This window comes from Aricia agestis, chromosome 12, assembly GCF_905147365.1.
Source record: "Aricia agestis chromosome 12, ilAriAges1.1, whole genome shotgun sequence".
In the NCBI taxonomy this organism is placed as follows: domain Eukaryota; kingdom Metazoa; phylum Arthropoda; class Insecta; order Lepidoptera; family Lycaenidae; genus Aricia; species Aricia agestis.
In genome coordinates, this window is record NC_056417.1 from 14,120,006 (window position 1) to 14,139,852 (window position 19,847).

Sequence of the window (19,847 nt, forward strand, 5' to 3'; positions counted from 1 at the left end):
ACTGGTAAAGAATAGCTATAATATAGATATAGCTATAAGTTATTTCTATAACCTTTAGATAATCTCGGACATACTATTATTATCCAGTGCATACTTACAGCTATTCTTATAAATCTGAAGTAGGTAAATACTAGTTATAATTAAATCTTAAAAGATTGTTTAATAGAGTCAGCGTAGCAACCAATTTCAACGGCAAACTTTGTGCGTGAGAGAGATAGATGAAGACGTTTATCTCGCTCACTTTATAATATTGTTTAAGTAATAACCTCTACAATCTAGATATAATAAAAAATTAACTGCCACAAATAGCTATACCATTTGTGATTTTCGTTTGAAAATTATAAATTTATAACAATAAAAGTTTGTCAGCATAATATAGTAGGTATAATATTATTATGATAATGAGTATGTATGCTTACAAGAAACTGAAAATAATTATTGCATGTTTTCCAATTAGAAATTGTCACACATTATTTTATTAATTGCCAAGCTGTGACTCGTTCTTATGAATTTTGTATAGCACACCCTTTTTACATTGTATACCTTTTTTACAAGATCGATGTAATAAATGTTATAAAATATTTAAGAAAAATTATTTAAAAATGATACATCTTAAAAGCGTCCCACCACCAAAATTTTTAGAACCGCTGGCCAAAGTCTATTTGGCCAACGAGTGCCGATTGTTAGACACTCAATCTCTCCTTTACAGAGCGACAACGCTTTAAATGAACGTGGGCGGGGGCGCTTTTTGTCCACGAAGCAATAAAGACCGCGTCTGCCCTCGCCGCATACACAAAGCACACGACGGGCGGAGGCAGTCAGTACTGCAGTACGTTCGTTCTAGTGGAGATAGAGAGAATAGAGCCAGCCGCCCCGCGCCGCCATCTACGTTACTGCATGTAAACAGCGGGCAGCCGCGGACATGCCGCGCTGCCAGTGCCCGCCGGACACCTGCGGCGCGGTCTTTTTGCCCTCTGTGTGCGTTGGTAATTGACCGGCCCGCCTGCCCCGTCGTATGCAAAGCGCCTTAGAGGTAGTCCACACGGCGCATTGCATCGACGCGGCGATGCCGTTTGACGCATAGCCGACCACACGGGCGCTGCGTCATCGCATCGTTATTACTTATAACGAAGCAGTCTTATTGCTCTCCCGCTTCCCCTCTCGCTTCGTCTCGGTGGCTGCTGTCCGTTATGTGCGCGTTGTGACGACGCAGCGCGCCGTGTGACCTTGGTATTTTGTATGTAAAACAACGCAACGGCAGCGATGCGTCGACGCAACGCGCCGCGTGGACTGGCTCTTAGCCCGGGCGCGCACTAGCGGCCAGGCCGCGGAGGCCATCGAAAGTATGGTGTGGCCGCTGGTCGCGTTACGGCCAGGTGTCTATGGCGGTTACATATTATGGTATCTATCCCTGTGGCCGCCGCAGCCCTGGTTGTCGCGGCTTGGCCGCTAGTGCGCGCCCGGTCATCCAGTTTTTATTATTCCTAGCTTGTCGCACTATAAAACGTTTATAACGACAAATAGGCTTTAAATTATTAGTAGGAATATCTATGTTTCGATCGATATCATACGTGGGAGAGCCATGCTTCGGCACGAATAGGCCGGCTCGACCGGAGAAATACCACGTTCTCACAGAAAACCGGCGTGAAACAGCGCTTGCGCTGTGTTTCGCCGAGTGAGTGAGTTTACCGGAGGTCCAATCCCCTACCCTATTCCCTTCCCTACCCTCCCCTATTCCCTCCCCATCCCTACCCTCCCCTATTACCCTATTCCCTCTTAAAAGACCGGCAACGCACCTGCAACTCTTCTTATGCTGCGGGTGTCCATGGGCGACGGAAGATGCTTTCCATCAGGTGACCCGTTTGCTCATTTGCCCCCTTATTTCATTAAAAAAAAAATACAAAATATGGATTCGTTTAAAATAAAACAATCACATAAGTAATGCATTAAGATTTGTAAATATAATTTAGACATAATTAATTATCTTATTACAATAATTGGAATGTACAACAAATAACAATTCAGCTCTAAATAACAATTTAAAGCTTAACAGTATAATTTTATAAACCATACAATATTATGGTATAAATAGGCTTTAGCGAAAGTTATTATTCCATTAAAAATATGTTAACACCTTAAAACATTATTTACATTTTATCTAATAATATTTTAAAAAATGCAGCTTAGTATAATTTGAAGGCAATAAAACATAATATAAAAATAAAGTAAGTTTAAGAAATAAATAACTTGTTTAATAAATAAAAATATGTCATCTTGCTATACCATATTATGAGATGTTTTATTATTGCAATCTGAGAATTAGTTTTTGTACTAATTTACAATGAGTATTTTTTATATTTACTTGTATTTACTATATTATGTGTAAAATTGCACCATATTACTCATTTTTCATATTCTACTGTGCGTTTATGCTTAAATCGACCATTCATAACACTGGACGGTTAGCAGATTGCAAAAATTTGGTATCACGTAAAAAAGGCTACAATAATAAAAAAACAAAAGTAAAATTTAAGTAAGTAGCCTAAGCACAACTATAATATTCGTCCAAAAATAGCAGTTTACTATTTCCTAACCGTTAGGAAGAAAGAAGAATCTAAAAATCGATTTTTATTTAATAACTGGACCATTGTAATATCGATTTCGCCGTTCGTCGATGTAATCACAAGAATGTCATAGAGTAAAAAACTGACTTATCATGTCATATGTCAGTTTGGCATATATCTGCACAATTTAAATATCATACAGTAGAGTAGCTGCCTTAAAATCAAACTTACTCCACACATCAATAAGTCGAACGCGTGAGCGACCGACCTAGCGATTATCTAGAAATGGTCTACCTAGATGGCCTACACTACTGTTTAATATTCAAGTTTTGTCATTAGTCAGTGTGACAGCTGTCATCAGTCAGTTCGACGCGTGACGTATTATGTCAGTGTGACAGCTGTCACCTGTCAGTTTGAATGGAGGTCTAGACGCGGAGGATGTATCGCAGCTTCCACCGGCGCTAGGGTGTGACGCTGAGGTACTCGGCGACGAAGACGCGGAATATCTTGTTGAGGTTGTCTATGGTGCTGAAGTCGAGAGCGGCCATGTCATCGCGCGCGGTGTGCCAGACCGACGGGAACGGGTTGGGGATCACGTGCAGGACGTCCACGTCTGGAAATTATAGAATGCCGGTTAGACAAAATAAACGCACCCGTGTTTTATTCGTCCTTAGGGCGTAAGAACGTTTGCAAAACATTAGTTTTTTTTTAATGTGTTTGTTTTAAGAGATACTTGACCCGCAAAGATCGCTAGGGAACACTTAGCGTTAGGAGACCGTTGGTAAAAACAGGCATTAGGCTTGAATCTTGCCTTGACTTGCTATCTTACATTTTTTCGCAACAAAAACTATTTTATGTTCTTTCTCGTCTCTAACAATATCTCCATACCAAAAATCCAAAACGGGTCAGCCGATTAAACGTGAAGAGGTAAAAGACACACCCATTTTTACATTAGAAAGAATAACTTTTACAACTACCGTCCATCCATCATATTTACCTCGTCTCAAGAACGGTATATGGTCGTCCTCAATCACGGCATTGGACGTGGCCAGCTTGAAGTAAACCTGGTCGGGCTTTCCTCTGGAGTAGCGGGAGAGTTGGTTCAGCTCGCTCAGCCGCTGCTCGGCCGCTGCGAGTCGCACGTACCACTTCTCCGTGGCCTTGAAATAGCTGTAGAAGGTCGGGTCTGGTGTCCCCAGCAAGTCTAGGAGGACTAGGACGTCCTGAAATAAAAGAGGTTAGGTTAGGCTTCTTAAGAGGAGTCCACACCACCCTTTTTTCCATACAAACGTTGTCCCCTGTTTCCTCCGTGGATAATGCTAGTAGAATTATAATTTTTTTCCTGAATATCTACGGCCACTAATACAATGTCCCTATGTTTTCTTTTTTTTCATAATTTAATTATTAAATAAGATATGAACGTTCAAAAACCCAAAAAAATGGCCAGATTTTCCGCTGTGTTCAAACGTCCAGAAAACAGATTTGGCTATATTATACAAAAAAAGCAAAACATAGGAACACAGCTCAAGCCTTTTTTAATCTTTAATGAAAAAAGTACTTAAATCGGTTAAGTTTTGGAGAAGGAATCAGGGGACAACGAATCGTTGATTTTCTGGATTTTCTGCAGTTGTCTCTATCCCGTTCTGCGGTATAGGCTTGAGGTAAGGGAGACAGCTATAGATATTACACGTACTTTTTTTTCATTTCTCTAGCCCCTGGTGTATCCTCTTAATTAAATAATCACTTCTAAGCTACGAATAATAAAAACTATTTTAAGTGTGCATTATTGTAAACAGATATAATAAAATGTAAACTATTTTTCACGCGAATAAGCTAAGTTAGAGACGTAAGTAGGTAAATAAAAATTCAGTGAAAACGAGAGAAATCGATACACAGCGGAGCTATTCAATATTCATAGAAATGAGATAGTCTTTCAGTCTAGAAATTTGCGGCTAAATAGGTACAGCATTCTAGCATATTCTAGTGATATCGAGTATGCAGCCGGTTTTGCAAGTTTTCTAACTAACTAGTATAGATCTAAAGGGCTCAATTTTATTTCTCAGGAATTTCTCCGAGAATCTAGAAATCTTGGAATAAAACCGGCTAGTATTTCATTAAATTACTTATTATAGAACTCAGTAGCGACAATTTATATGCGCGGCTTTTCTATTTATGGATGGTTAACTAACATTGATTGAAATGTGAAAGCAAGATAGTGTTCTAGCAAGTAGTCTCCTTGCTCGATGATTTAGTTCATTATCCATACTAATATTACAAAATATGCAAAAGTGTGTCGGTCTGTCTATTACCTCTTCACGTTCAAACCGCTGAACCGATTTTGCTGTTTGGTAGGTATGCAGATATACCCGGAAAGGACATAAGGGTACTTTTTATCCCGCAGAAATGTACGGTTCCCGCGCGACAAACTCATTTTGGCGCAACGGAGTTGCGGGCGACATATCTTTTTTTTAAATGAAATAAGGGGGCAAACGAGCAAACGGGTCACCTGATGGAAAGCAACATCCGACACCCATACCCACAATCGCAACATCAGAAGAGCTGCAGGTGCGTTGTCGGCCTTTTAAGAGGGAAAAGGGGAGGGTAAGGAAGGGTAGGGAAGGGAATAGGGTAGGGGATTGGGCCTCCTAAAACTCACTCACTCGGCGAAACACAGCGCAAGCGCTGTTTTACGCCAGTTTTCTGTGAGCCCGTGGTATTTCGGTTGTCGTGGTGGTCCGGTCGAGCCGGCCCATTCGTGCTGAAGCATGGCTCTACTACGTACAAAATATCTAGTATTATTATAGTTTAAATTTACAAAATTAAACCACGTCTGACGTCTGCAGTGTAAAGTGTATAATATGTGTTTAAATATTTTAAGGTGCTCCACCGACCACAGTGCACTAATTGTTAGTACAAACCACGGAGCTAATACGTCTTAGCTCCGTGGTACAAACCCAAACTTTTTTGACTGGTAGAGTTCTAACTTCATCAAGCACTTACAACGTACCCAAACCATAAAGTTAATATACCTAGTGGAATAGAGAAACAAAGGCCTGAGCAAGAGAGATGTCACTATCAGTAACACTGCGTGGTAAACAGAGACGTATGATACATGACAGCAGAACTCTTTTTTGACGTCCAGTCGGCACGTGCCGCACGTTAACAACTTAATCTCATAGAAATCATGTTTAATCATGCTTGTGTAAGTGTATAGGTACACATATTTTTACACACAGATGAAACCAATTTCGGTTTCGTTTGACAGCTCGAGATTGTTGCTCTATTCCGCTAGGTATATTAACTTTATGATCTAAACTCGGATATTCACAAGGTGACAAGTGCTGACCTCAGCCATCCGTTCTCTTTTCTATTCCGCGCGCATACGCCGTAATTACTAACCATTGTGACTGACGGGTTGTCACCCGCATTATTATTCATCTAAATTGGTTCGGCCGAATAATATTACGCATTGTGCATTACAAAATACTTCCTAAACGCAATAGAACCAATACGTTTTAGCCAAAAAGGTGTTAAATAGTGTCGCCTAACAAATTAGGGTGAGCGTTAAATGAAATATTACAGCTTGTGTATTTCTGTTGCCGCTATAGCAACAAATACTAATAAAATCGGCCGAGTGCGAGTTGGACTCGCGCACGAAGGTTTCCTTACCATTATAGAGCAAAAATAGATAAAAAATGTATTTTTTGTATGGGAGCCCCCCTTAATTATTTATTTTATTTAAATTGTATTATTAATTGTTAAATTATAAATACAACTGAGTATTTTGTCAATATTTCAAGTGACCACTATTGCCATTATTGGCATCGAGCAAAAAATAGCAAAAAAATTACGTTTGTTGTATGGGAGTTCCCCTTAAATATTGAATTTATTTATTTATTTTGTTTTTAGTATTTGTTGTTATAGCGGCAACAGATATACACAATCTGTGAAAATTGCAGAAATCTTGCTATAGCGGTTCTTAAGATACAGCCTGGAGACAGACAGATGGACAGACAGACATCGAAGTCTTAGTAATAGGTCCCGTTTTTACCCTTTGGGTACGGAACCCAAAAAACAAAATAAAATTAAGTAATATTTTAGGGCTCCTTGGAGGCTCCCATACGAGTTACGAATACGACAAACATGAGTTTTTTAGCCTTTCTTGCTCGTAATTAAAATATTCTCAAAATCCTTAATTATATTTGTACTTTAATATTAATTTATAATAATAATATATCAAAATATTATAATAAATAAATAAGGGCGGCTCCCATACAAAAAACAGACTTTTTGCCTACTTTCGCTCAATGACGGCAAGGAGCCGTTCGTGCGCGATTCCACAATTTAAATCCATGGCGAGTCCGACTCGCACTTGGCCGATATTTTTATTATTAACGGGGTAATGCACAAACAGTATAGCAAGAAGTAAACATTTCGTTTAGTTGCCCATACAAAAGATAATAGTGATGTCACTGATTATTCTTATTTTTGCCTTTATTATGTAAATAACGTATTATATATTATATTAAAACACACCAACGTGTCTGTTATTATGTAGATTATTGTATTAATATTTACTGATATAATGAGCCGGTTTCTTTTATGAATTAACAACTTGTTTTGATTAACCTAATGAAACACATTTTTATATACAAATATCAGCAGTGATCGAAACTGCTGAACCGATTTTGATAAACGCACAAATAAAGATTTGACCACCCAGAGAATTTACCATATTGATAAAAAATCCCTCGTCCATAATTTATGTAGCTGTATTTTCCAACCTATATTATGATTTTATCATAGCAAAATGTATATAGCAATGCAATAGCTTAACCGCGACAGTCCACGCGTATTTTTAATGTAGTGTCTTAAAACAGTGAAACTTACCATTCTCTGCAGATGATTCGCGCCATCTTTATAATCCATTCTGTGCCACATCTTCGCTAGATGTCGGGCTCCGTAGATGGAGTCCTTGGGTCCCCACTGTCTGAACGCCTCCTCGCCATCGAAAAAGATGAACATGAGACTGGGAGAGGATTCCTTCAAGTGTTCCATGTTCTTCGCCATCACCTTAGCTAGATTAATCATCATGGCGCAGGGGACCGCTGAATCGGTCGCACCTAGAAGGAAATGCCCGTAACTAACATCGTATAATACACAGGGTGTAACAAAACTAAGTGATAATCGGTGATAACTGGTAATACTTTAGGGTGTGTTTCGTCCCCTGGGCCCCTATTATGAGCTCTTAAATCCATTCTCTTTACGTCCTTATACTGACTGTATAAAGACGTAAAGTGGATGGATTTAAGAGCTCATGATTTGTATTGTGTATAGAATAAGTTTTTTTTTTAACTTTTGTATGGGATAACAAATGACGCTGAGGCGTTTACAGCGAACTCTAATAAATAATAATATATGAGAGTTATGACTTATGGGACAGAATAATATGTAACACACCCTAAAGCAGGGGTCACCAAATGGCGGACCGCGGTCCGCATCCGGACCGCCGACCCACTGTGTGCGGACCAAGCATTTTCAATACGTTAAAAATCAATTTCGGTCTCGACTCACTGATGAACATCCAGCATTTAATACTGGCAATAGCTTGCACCTATAATTTCACTCCAAACATCAGAGAGATAATTAGCTCCGAAAATTGACACTTTTCTCATCAATGTAAATAAATACCTGTTTAATTTTTTTTATGTGTGGACCGCGAAGGTCTTTTTATTTCTTAATATTAGGGTTGCCATCCGTCCGGATTTCCCCGGATTTGTCCTAGTTTGAAGAGCGTCCGGGGTCCGGAGACTTTTGTTGAGAGAAATCCAACTTTTTAGCCAGGAAGCAATAAACGAAAGATAAAAACTCGCTAAGCATACACACTTTCTTTCTTCTTTGATCAAAATCAAGTACGAATTCAAATGTTTACAAATTTTTGTTGAAAAAATTGGGACGTAGTAGTAAATTGTTTTTAATGGGTGTCCGGGGAAATAGCCATATTTCGGCAAAATGTCCGGGATTTTTGTTGTGCTAGACCGGCGACGGCAATAAAGGTGATGGCAACCCTACTTAATATGGACTTGGTGACCTCTGCCCTAAAGTATTATCACTCAGTTTTGTTACACCCTCGTATACAGTAGTAATTAAGTTAACAGACCATCTTCATTCTAGAACGCCCGCATAATGTTGTATGAGCTGTACATGTATGTGGTGTTTCGACTTTTATCTATTTACTAAAAGATTTTAGAATAAATCTACTTCAAAATTGAGTACCAAAATTCCACCGCAATACAGCCGCCGCATACAGAGCAAGTTAAATAAAAGCTTGTATAGTTCGCTCGTATAGCTTTATAAAGTTAGAATTTACATAAGCCTAATAAGGTTAGGACCAGAAATTAGCACGTCATCCTAGGAGTCATAGAAAACTAACCAACAAAATGGTGTTCCCTCGTATACTTGCTGTCATAATGGCAGGCCAGCACCAGGTACCGGTCAGCGTCAGGATTCAGGGTAGCGATGATATTCCTGAAGTTCAGCGTCCCGAACACTGGAGTTTTGTCAGGGAAGACGTCCTCCGTTACATCCCATCCCAGGCTCTTCATCTGATCAGCGATATAGTTCCCCACCTTCTCATGGTTGGGAGTACCCACCACCCTGGGTATCAGGATCTCGTTAAGCACTTGTTTAAAATGGCGCTTGTCTGATAGCTTGGCTATGTCGATTATATCTTGGTCCGTTAGGTCGTAGGGCTCGTGAAATTTCTGTGAATATGGTTATGAAATAATTTACACAGCGAGAGATTCAGATCGTATCGTAAAGTATAGTATCGTAAAGTACACACACACACACACACACACACATACACACACACACACCCACCCACCCACACACACACACACACACACACACACACACACTCACACACACACACACACACACACGCACATACATACATACATACACACACACACACACACACACACACACACACACACACACACACACACACACACACACACACACACACACACACACACACACACAAACACACACACCACACACACACACCTACACACACACACACACACACACACACACACACACACACACACACACACACACACACACACACACTTTAGAAAACCATGATAAATATTAATGTTAAGTCCTCATATCCGCGGGTGAGACCTGGAGACCTGAAACACAGGGTATCCTAGCTTAGGCTCCAGTTCACACTCTAATTTAATATGTTAAATACCTACTATGTTAAGTTGTGTGAAAAATAAATTTTAAATTTTATTTTATTTTATTATTTTTATTAGATGGGTTATGGACACATTTCATTAAATAATATTTAAAACAATCATACTCGCAAAGTGCATAAGTATATTTAATAAATATTATGATTTGTAAAAAAAAATATTGTCGTCACAAAACAGACATAATATAAAATATCATAGAACATATTTTGAAGATAGGATCGATACGTATTGATAAGTTAGCAAGAATTTTCAGCGATAGGTGATTAGATTTACGACAACACTTGACACGGCGGAAATCAAAAAATCCCGACAGATCAATACTCGTTGTAAACATTCAAATGGTAGTAAACTACTAGGGTTACATAAATTCTCCAGACTCGAGAGTCGAGAGAAATTGTTCCGAGTTATTTTCGTCTTTGACATAGCCTTTGTGTCCTAAGAAATATCCACTAATAGAAAACTCTGTCCTCTGAGACGTAATAAGAGCGAAGCCACATTGCTTTGTTGCGGTGCGGTGCGTTGCGTTGTTGGGACGGAATATACAGTGTGATCCACATCTGCGTTGCGGCAAAGTCACCTGTCACGCGAGTATAAAACAAGATCGTGACGGCGTGGGTGCAGCATCAATCATCCTTCATCTCTTTTCGTACTTCATCTCTTTTTCATTCTCTGCCTGAGGACGTAACGCAAATATTACATAGTAATGCTACGCTTTATTCATAAGTAGCAAACCAATAACTATGTATGAAATGCTAACGTTTTTCCATGATGGACAAAATAAGCGATTACTATCGTGTAGCATATACGTCTATGATCGTCCAAGATCGTCGTCGATTGTGCATGCTAAAGGCCGCTTCGAGTTACACAAAAAGTTCATAATGGCCAAACAAGGGTCTCAAATCTATTGCCGCTGCGGCGACGCATCCAAATCGTAACGCAAAAGAGCAGTGTGGCCACGCTCTTTGACTATAGAAGTCAAAGTTCACGGGTGGGAGTAAAAACAACTTTAAGAAAGTTCTTTTTACTCCCACATCTTACACATGAAAGAGTCCACGCGATCATTCGCGTGTGTAGAGATTAAGAAAGTCGTAGGTAACGCAAACCTTCTGTATTTGTAGTTTGCAATCTAAAGTTAATTGAATACTTTCCCTAGAGGTCGGTATCGAAATTAATTTGTTGAATGCTCGGCAGTTAAAGCTCAGTTATAGTCTCTTAATTTTATAAGTATAATAACTAAGAAGATGTTTCCCGCAACCTTGTAAAATATTTAACATACATAGGAACCATACATTTTTCTGCGACAAAGAGGTACTACCAAAGGTATACTAATAAAGGGGATAGATACACTTTCGCATTTATAATATTATTATTATGAATGAATACCTTTTAAATTTTAAAAGCGACAAGCCATTGGCTATGATGCATCGTGATGCGTCCCAAAGAAACAAACTTTTTTTTTATGAAATAAGGGGGCAAACGAGCAAAGGGGTCACCTGATGAAAAGCAACTTCCGTCGCCCATGGACACTCGCAGCATCAAAAGAGCTGCAGGTGCGTTGCCGGCCTTTTAGAGGGAATAGGGGAGGGTAGGGATAGGAAGGGAAGGGAATAGGGGAGGGTAGGAAAGGGAATAGGGTAGGGGATTGGGCCTCCGGTAAACTCACTCACTCGGCGAAACACAGCGCAAGCACTGTTCCACGCCGGTTTTCTATGAGAACGTTGTATTTCTCCGGTCGAGCCGGCCCATTCGTGCCGAAGCATGACTCTCCCACGTATAAATCCTGCATAAATACAAGAATGGCCTGACGTAGTTGGAAAGCAAACAATTCAATTTACTTAAAATATAATAACGACTAGAAAGATATTGTTACGGATCGCTGAATCTTAGTGTGAAATTCAAGCGGTCCTCGCTTTTACTGCTTTTACGACGCTGTTTACGTGGATGACATTGTCGTTATGAAAATTAAATTAGAAAAACTTTAATCTTTAGATTAAAATAATTATTCGGTTCTCTACATTTTAAATTTTGTTAGTTATTTTATCTTGGAATTTCCGTGAGAATAATAATAATAATATCTATGGACGCTTCACACCACGTCAGTCTGGCCCCGTGTTAAGTATTTGAAGGACTTGTGTTACGGGTACCAGACAACGGAAATATATTTAATACTTTTATACTATACATACATTTAAGATTTTTATTATATGATACACATATTTAATACACATCCATGACCCAGGAACTTTGAAAACTTTTCGTTCCGTCGGCGGGATTCGAACCCGCGACCCCCGGCTTGAGCTACCAACGCGCTCACCACTGAGCCACAGAGGTCGATAAATGAGAATTGAGATAGATAATAATTTGCATCGCTGTTCGTCTATAAAATCTTTACCCGACTTGTCCAATATTATAAAATCTTTACGACTTATCCGATTTAGATGAATTTTGATATGGAAGAAGAATAGTTAAATTTACTGTTTGGAAAAATGTAACGAAATGAAGTTGCGGCCTGCGGGCAACATCTAGTTCTCAATGAAGAAGAGAAGTAGAGCGTTTACAATAATTCGATTTCTCGTAAAGTTGGGTTATGAATTTAATATTTACTATTCTGTGCAACTTTTTCATTCCTCTAAACCAACCAACCTTTTTTTCATACGGGCCACAAACATATTTTATTTTGGGCATCGCGTGCCACAACAAAAATTTTTATGGGTTAAAAAATAACGTTTTCCAAAATGAACATTTTAAAAGTCGAGCAAATTCCACGGCTTTCACGACGACTTTGCATTATTTTACCGATGGGTGTGAATTTCAAAATGGTTTAACATCACACGGGCCACAAATATAATAAAAGTCCCGGCGCGCGGCGCGGCGGGCAGCATGCGGCCCGCGGGCCGCAGGTTGGGGATAGCTGCTCTAAACAGACATGCGACCCAGGGTCACAATCTAAGACATTAATTAATGTTACTATAGCGCACGTACACGTTGACCTTAAAATATTCTCTACTACATTCATATTTCTTTAATTATACATATTACGAGGGCTGCTATTTATGTATCCGGAACTGGCCACTTACAAGAACAATATTTAAAAAGTAATTACAACATTTGAAAATAGAACTCTTTGGTTGAAGAATACATTTTGTTTCATGTGACTGTCAATTATTTTTCCATTGTGGCGTCATTTTGAAAATTGCGTGTCTTCATTTGCCATGGATTTAACGCGTGAACATTTTCGTGCAATGATTTACTACGATTTTCGGCGTGGCCTAAATCAACAACAGTGCTTTATTCAACTCACCGCAACTTTTGGAGATGAAGCACCATCAAAAACCACTGTTTATCACTGGTACAGTGAGTTTAATCGTGGGCGGTCTATGCTCACGGATGAAAATAAAGAAGGTCGCCCAAAAACAGCTGTTGTCCCACAAAATATAGATGCTGTGCGGGAACTAATAATGCGTGATCGTCATGTTACATATCGCGAGATAGAGGCGTCCTTAGGCATAAGTATGACGAGCTTACATAAGATATTACACGAACGTTTGGCTGTAAAAAAAATATGTTCGCGTTGGATTCCGCACAACTTGACAATCGATCAAAAACGGGCTCGTGTCGATTGGTGCAAAAAAATGATAAAAAAATACAACCGTGGTACGTCAAAAGCCGTTTATAATATCTACACAGGTGATGAATCTTGGATCTATGCATATGACCCCGAAACTAAACAACAGTCAACGGTGCGGGTGTTCCAATATGAGCCGAAACCAACAAAAGTTACTCGTGCAAAAAGTACTTTGAAGCAAATGGTCGCCTGTTTTTTTGGAATTAATGGACATGTGGCTACAGTGCCATTAGAGAATCGTAAAACGGTTAATTCTGAATGGTATACGACCATTTGCTTACCAGAAGTCTTTGAAGAAATAAGAAAGGACAACCGACAACGCAGAATCATATTACATCACGACAATGCTGCTGTCACACCTCAGCTGAAACAACTCAGTTTTTGGAGGGTCAAAAGATCGAATTGACTGGTCATCCGCCGTACAGCCCTGATTTGGCACCTAACGATTTCTTTTTATTTCCATACGCGAAGAACAAATTACGTGGTCAACGTTTTTCGAGCCGCGAAGAGGCTGTTGATGCGTTCAAAATGCACGTTTTGGAGATACCTCAATCAGAATGGAAAAAGTGCTATGAAAATTGGTTCCAGCGTATGCAAAAGTGTGTCGATCATCGCGGCGAATATTTTGAAAAGCAATAAAACCATATTAAATGATATATGTTTGTTTCTTTTTTTAATTCCGGATACATAAATAGCAGCCCTCGTATAATGAGGATCCTTCATAAGTTACTCTTCGTTACAAAAACAGTTATTTTATTATTCTGAGTTTCCTATTTACTGTGTTCTTTTTAATTACCCACTTAATTATGGGGGAAGTAGACTAAGGTTTAATTTTTTTAATTAAATAAGGGGGCAAACGAGCAAACGGGTCACCTGATGGAAAGCAACTTCCGTCGCCCATGGACACTCGCAGCATCAGAAGAGCTGAAGGTGCGTTGCCGGCCTTTTAAGAGGGAATAGGGAGGGTAGGGATGGGAAGGGAAGGGAATAGGGGAGGGTAAGGAAGGGAATAGGGTAGGGATTGGGCCACCGGTAAACTCACTCACTCGGCGAAACACAGCGCAAGCGCTGTTTCACGCCGGTTTTCTGTGAGAACGTGGTATTTCTCCGGTCGAGCCGGCCCATTCGTGCCGAAGCATGGCTTTCCCACGTATACATTTAAATAAAGAAATGAATATTATATTAATAATATTTTTAATGTTTTTAAAAGTGCGACAAGGCTTTATATCAGCCTTTCCCAAAGTGGGCGATAACGCCCCCTTGTGGGCGCTGAAGGTCTGAAGGGGGCGTTATGGGACCCAGAAAAAAATGGGGGCGTTGCGTACAGGCTTGGGGGGTGATTTATTTTATCTGGATGCATTTTATATTCAAACAATATGGGGGCGCTAAAACATAATTTATACTCAAAGTGGGCTGTAGACTAAATAAGTTTGGGAACCTCTGCTTTATATGAACCTGGGTGCTGCTGGTAAAAGAGAACTGTCAAAAATTACGTTTTTGTATGATGTTATTGATGGCAGCGCAGCGTTAGTTCTTTTTTTCGCCACGTTCATTTAAAGCCTAATTGTCGAGCTGTAATCTACTGCATACTTATTCATATTTTTTGCGGCAATTCTTCCCTGGCCAGCGAAAATTACCATTACTGTTAGAACCTGAGTTATTTATTTTACTAGTTTACAAAGGTCAACTAATTGCGTCATGTAGCTTTGACATTTGTGCTGACACGGGCATACTTTGGGAACCTCTGCTCAAAACGTTTGTACGTGCATGTTTTTAATAAATCATACCTGATAGTTATACCATTTACTCATATTTACTATAACAACGAACACTTTACTATGTCAATACAGTATGGCATTCAGAGTAAGTCTGGCCACATAGCATTGCCATTTGCCCATGAATAGTGCAAAAAAAAATTGACCCAAATACCTAAAATAGGTACTGGCGCAATTTATAATCAGAAATACAACCACATATTAAATTCTTCCTGCAATAGATTTCTTAAACTTCTACGAATTTTATAAGTAATGCGAATATTTTATAATAATAATAGCTCCCACACCGGTTTCGGTGACGGTGGCCGGTTTCATTGAAACCAGGCCAGCTACGCAGGAGTAATTTTATAGTGCCCAAGTGTGTGCGCAGTACACAAGAGCACTCTCTATTCCTTTACTCTCATAACCCAGTGGGACGGCAGACCGACACGACTGGCGAGAGATCAGGCACAGGACCGACTTTTTACATGCCCATCCGACGCATGGATCATCTTACTTGTCAGACAATCAGGTGATCAGCCTGCATTATCCTAACCAAACTTGGAAATAACATGTTTCCAACGCGGGAATCGAACCCACGACCTCCGAGTCAAGAGCCGACCTCTGAACCACTGGACCACGGATAGCGTTTAGGAATATTTTATAGTATTTTAAGCATTACATATTTTTTTCGCAAACAGAGTAAATAAAAAATTTGCCTTAGCAACTTTAAATACTTTTAAAACACCTATCTGGGTCATTTTCATTTTAAGTGTTAAAATGACTAATTTTAAATTTTATATGTTTTATGAAGGTTTTATGCTACGAATAATAAAAACTAAGGAAACGTAACTCCCATACTTCAACCGTTTTTAAATTTGGGTCCTTTTCGAACACTAAAATATGACAATTCAGATTTTCGTCAAGGTCGTATCCCAGTAGTAACGTATCATAATATTGCGCGCCGGACGACAGCCTGCGCGGTTATTGTCATTGTCATAGTTAATAATAATTGTCAAAAGTGGATAGTATTATGCAGTATACACCAAGCACATCTACTATCATGAAGAAACGAGCACATAATTATTATTTTAAAATCAAACATTTTCCTCCTTAAGACATTGATAATAATTATAACATACAATATGTAATAATTATGAACAAACCTTGTACGATTCGGGCGAATCTAAAACTGTCCGAGCACCTAGAGAAGACGTTTTCAGATTACAAAAATCTATGCTAAATTACAGAATTGAAATTAAAAACTTACGTAAAATTTGTACTTATAACTCACAATCAATATAATATTTTACAGTTAGCTGTTTTTTATTTTTGTTCATTTACCTACAATATTAAAGGAAATACTTTGTTTTTGTCGATTGAACGTAATTTATTAGTTACATCATGTTCTTTTTTGTTTTGTTGTAAAAAATCCGTAGCAAGAAATATGAGAATACCCATATTATCTTTTAATGCATTTAGTATAATGTCAGCCAGACCCTAAAATTTCGTTTATGATTAAATTGTTACATCTTGCATAACACTGTCCATGGCGACTTTGTAAAAATTTTGTAATTATATTATTTTTTGATTATTGCACTTTTTTTTTTTTTTCTTTTTTTTTTTTTTTTTAAAGAAGAAGAAGAAGATTATTGCACTTTTAGAATAACATGTAAATTTAATAAGACAAACACAAAGAGACCAGCTTAATTTTATGCAAATACCCTAGCATCCAACTTAAATAAACCATCTTTTTTGGGTCGACAAAAATACAAGAAATTTAAGCATAGTTTTAAACAATTCACTTACAGATGAAAGGTTATTCCTGTATTAAAAGTCGTATCTGTATGACTTCTACACCATTTCACAGGGCATTTAGGCATTTTAACAACAAAAATATTGTAAAAAGCTACGTAAAAAGTAGGTAAGTAAACAAACCTATGTAAACAAATTGTAAAATGAGTTTGACAAAATTGTCATGTCAACCTGTGTAAAATGTGTACCGAACACATGCATAAATATGCATGTATTCGGGTCACATTTTGTAGCCTTTTGGTGCACTTTTTTTGACGGAGTTACTCTTCCTTAGTTTTTATTATTCGTAAGTTTTATGGTTAAAAATTAAAATATGTTAATTTGAAGTATTTAAGTATGAGTGGTCAAGCTTAGAATTGCATACTTTTCTAGAAAACTTAATTTAAAAAAATATAGTACCCACGTCTGGGATAATTATATCCATGATTGGGACATTTTCTATGAAACTATGTAGTGAGTGTTGGTAAAATTAAACAAATATCTGATTATTAAACTTTTATTTTAAAAAATCGCGTCGGACTCGCGCACAAAGGGTTCCGTACCATAATAGAGCGAAAATAAGCCAAAAATTGTGTTTTTGTATGAGAGCCCCCCTTAAAATCTTATTTTATTTTAATAATATTATGAATTATTATAGTGCACATATAATTGAGGACTTTGTGAAAATTTCATGTGCCTACCTGTTGCCATTTTTGATATCAAACAAAAAAGGCCAAAAAAATCACGTTTGTTGTATTGGAGCCCCACTTAAATTATAATTTTATTTTGTTTTTAGTATTTGTTGTTATAGCGGCAACAGAAATACATAATCTGTAAAAATTTCAGATGTCTAGCTAGAGCGGTTAAGATAATGGAGACAGACAGACCGAGCCACGTTTCGGAACCCCACGACTGTGACATTATTTGAACATGTCTAGCAAAACATTACGTGAAATACGTCCATGACTGTTGATATTTATAAAGAGGCATATTGATTACTATACCAAACTTTATATTAAAAATCGAGATCGATATCATACACCATCACTTCATGATTATAAACATGTCGTTGACGCGTTATGCTTTACAAAGTTGAAGCAGACACAGAAATTAAATAATCTTAGCTTCATGCAAAAACGTTAGCTCCAACGAAAAAGGCCGATTACAAATAGCAGTCAAGTGACGTTCAGAGAAGTGCTGGTTATAGAAAAAAAAATTTACTAAAGTTATGGGGAAAAGAAAAACGGCCATGTTTGTGACCCCCAAAGTCAATCACAAAATTTGCAAGTCCATCATAAAAAAAATATTTGTTTTGAAATTGATACAATACTTTTTTTTTAGACAAAATAAGTATCTAAGAAGATGGAAAAAGTAACAAAAGTACCCGTAAACCGTATGTTACAAAGATACAGAGTCGAAAATGCGTAAATCTGGGTTTTGCACACGTCACGTTGCGTGACATTGGGTTACATAAACTTAAAAAAAATTGTACTGATTAAAATAATAATGTAAAACATGCTTGCTGGGGTAAATTTAGTCGAATACCATTGTATAATAATATTTTTTGACATTCAATCATAACGAAAAAAAAAAAACATGCTATCACACTTTTACATGTGTAAATGAAAATGACCCATCTTATACATAATACCGGGGAGTTCCCAGGTAGGGGCAGGGCAGGTAGAAGATAAAATGAATGTCAATTTTCCTGTCAAGTGGGAAATAAAAATGTGTTGCCTACTCTGCGCAAAATGAAGGGTTGGAAACAAAATGTCTTTATTGCAGATTAAGAAAATCCTAGACTTCGAATTTGTGTCAATTGCAGACCGAAATACCCGGGTATTGCAGACTCAAGAGATTATCAATTGTTATGCGGCAGCTGGCTTAGGGATTGAAGGTTAAACATGCTAATATATTTTTATGAAAAATTATAATATTATGTATGAATTTTTATTTAAAATAATTTAAACTCTGATAAAGAAACCTATAAAAAAATTACAACTGTCTAAAAATATATTACTTAATGAATATTATGATTTTTTTGGTGAAAAGGATTGATTAATAACTTCAGAAAACATTGACTACTTTTTATCATTAATGTTTAATGAATGTATTGGTAATTTCTTTAGCAACAAGATAGTCACACGCAACATCAGCTATTGATAAATCAATAAACAGAAATATCACATTTCCAATAGCTTCAAAATAGTTTCCCAATATTTATATTTCTTATCACCACAGTATTTTTTCATTAGTGTTAGAGAGAATTTGAGGCAATTTAACCCATCAACTGCCAAAACGGCACCCAGGTGCCGCATAACAATTGAATTTTGTGTCTGCAATTTCCACAATCGAGGTTTAAAACATTTATTACGAAAGTTGGTGTGATATGTTGTTAATGTAAAATGTCTTATAAACGTTTTAATAAACAGTAAAAATAATAAAAAAGTTGTTTGGTTATAACAGCTGATTAATGACAGAACTCCGAAATTACAGTCAAATTTTGTAGCATACAAAATACAAATTAATGAAGAAATTTTACTTACTTTTTCTTCGTAAAACTTTGAAGATGAATCTGTTATCACGAAAGAAAAGCAAATCGCGACACACAATAAGTTTGTAAATAAGTTAGCCATTTTTGTTGATAAATTAGCACTATCCTAAATGCTAAGATTTCTAAATTCTAACTTAAGTCACTGTACAATATTTAGCTATAATTAAATTCAACAACACAACTAAAAAACCATTTCCAAACACTGTTCAGCGAAAACTGAAATATTCTGTCACATCATAGGCAGAGTAGACAGGTGTCACAGGGAAGTTTATTTATTGTCCCAGTGTACTG

General features: G+C 37.7%; 1 protein-coding gene across 1 annotated transcript; it reads right to left on the bottom strand.

Annotated features, from left to right (window-relative positions):
- Positions 1-2,239: 2,239 nt before the first annotated feature.
- Positions 2,240-19,768, bottom strand: LOC121732369 (glutaminyl-peptide cyclotransferase-like). Its single transcript, XM_042122232.1, has 5 exons — positions 19,549-19,768; positions 8,998-9,328; positions 7,455-7,687; positions 3,562-3,787; positions 2,240-3,177 (listed from the first exon to the last, which is right to left on the bottom strand). Exons 1-5 carry the CDS (start codon positions 19,636-19,638, stop codon positions 3,026-3,028), a joined length of 1,032 nt encoding a protein of 343 aa, XP_041978166.1. The 5' UTR covers positions 19,639-19,768; the 3' UTR covers positions 2,240-3,025.
- Positions 19,769-19,847: the final 79 nt, after the last annotated feature.

Bases quoted from the DNA above. Each gene is read 5' to 3' on its own strand.
- LOC121732369 (XM_042122232.1), bottom strand. From the start codon at position 19,638: ATGGCTAACTTATTTACAAACTTATTGTGTGTCGCGATTTGCTTTTCT. The intron at 9,329-19,548 runs GTAAGTAAAATT...CCATATTCACAG, and splicing joins CAAAGTTTTACGAAGAAAAA to AAATTTCACGAGCCCTACGA. The intron at 3,178-3,561 runs GTAAATATGATG...TATAATTTCCAG, and splicing joins TATACCGTTCTTGAGACGAG to ACGTGGACGTCCTGCACGTG.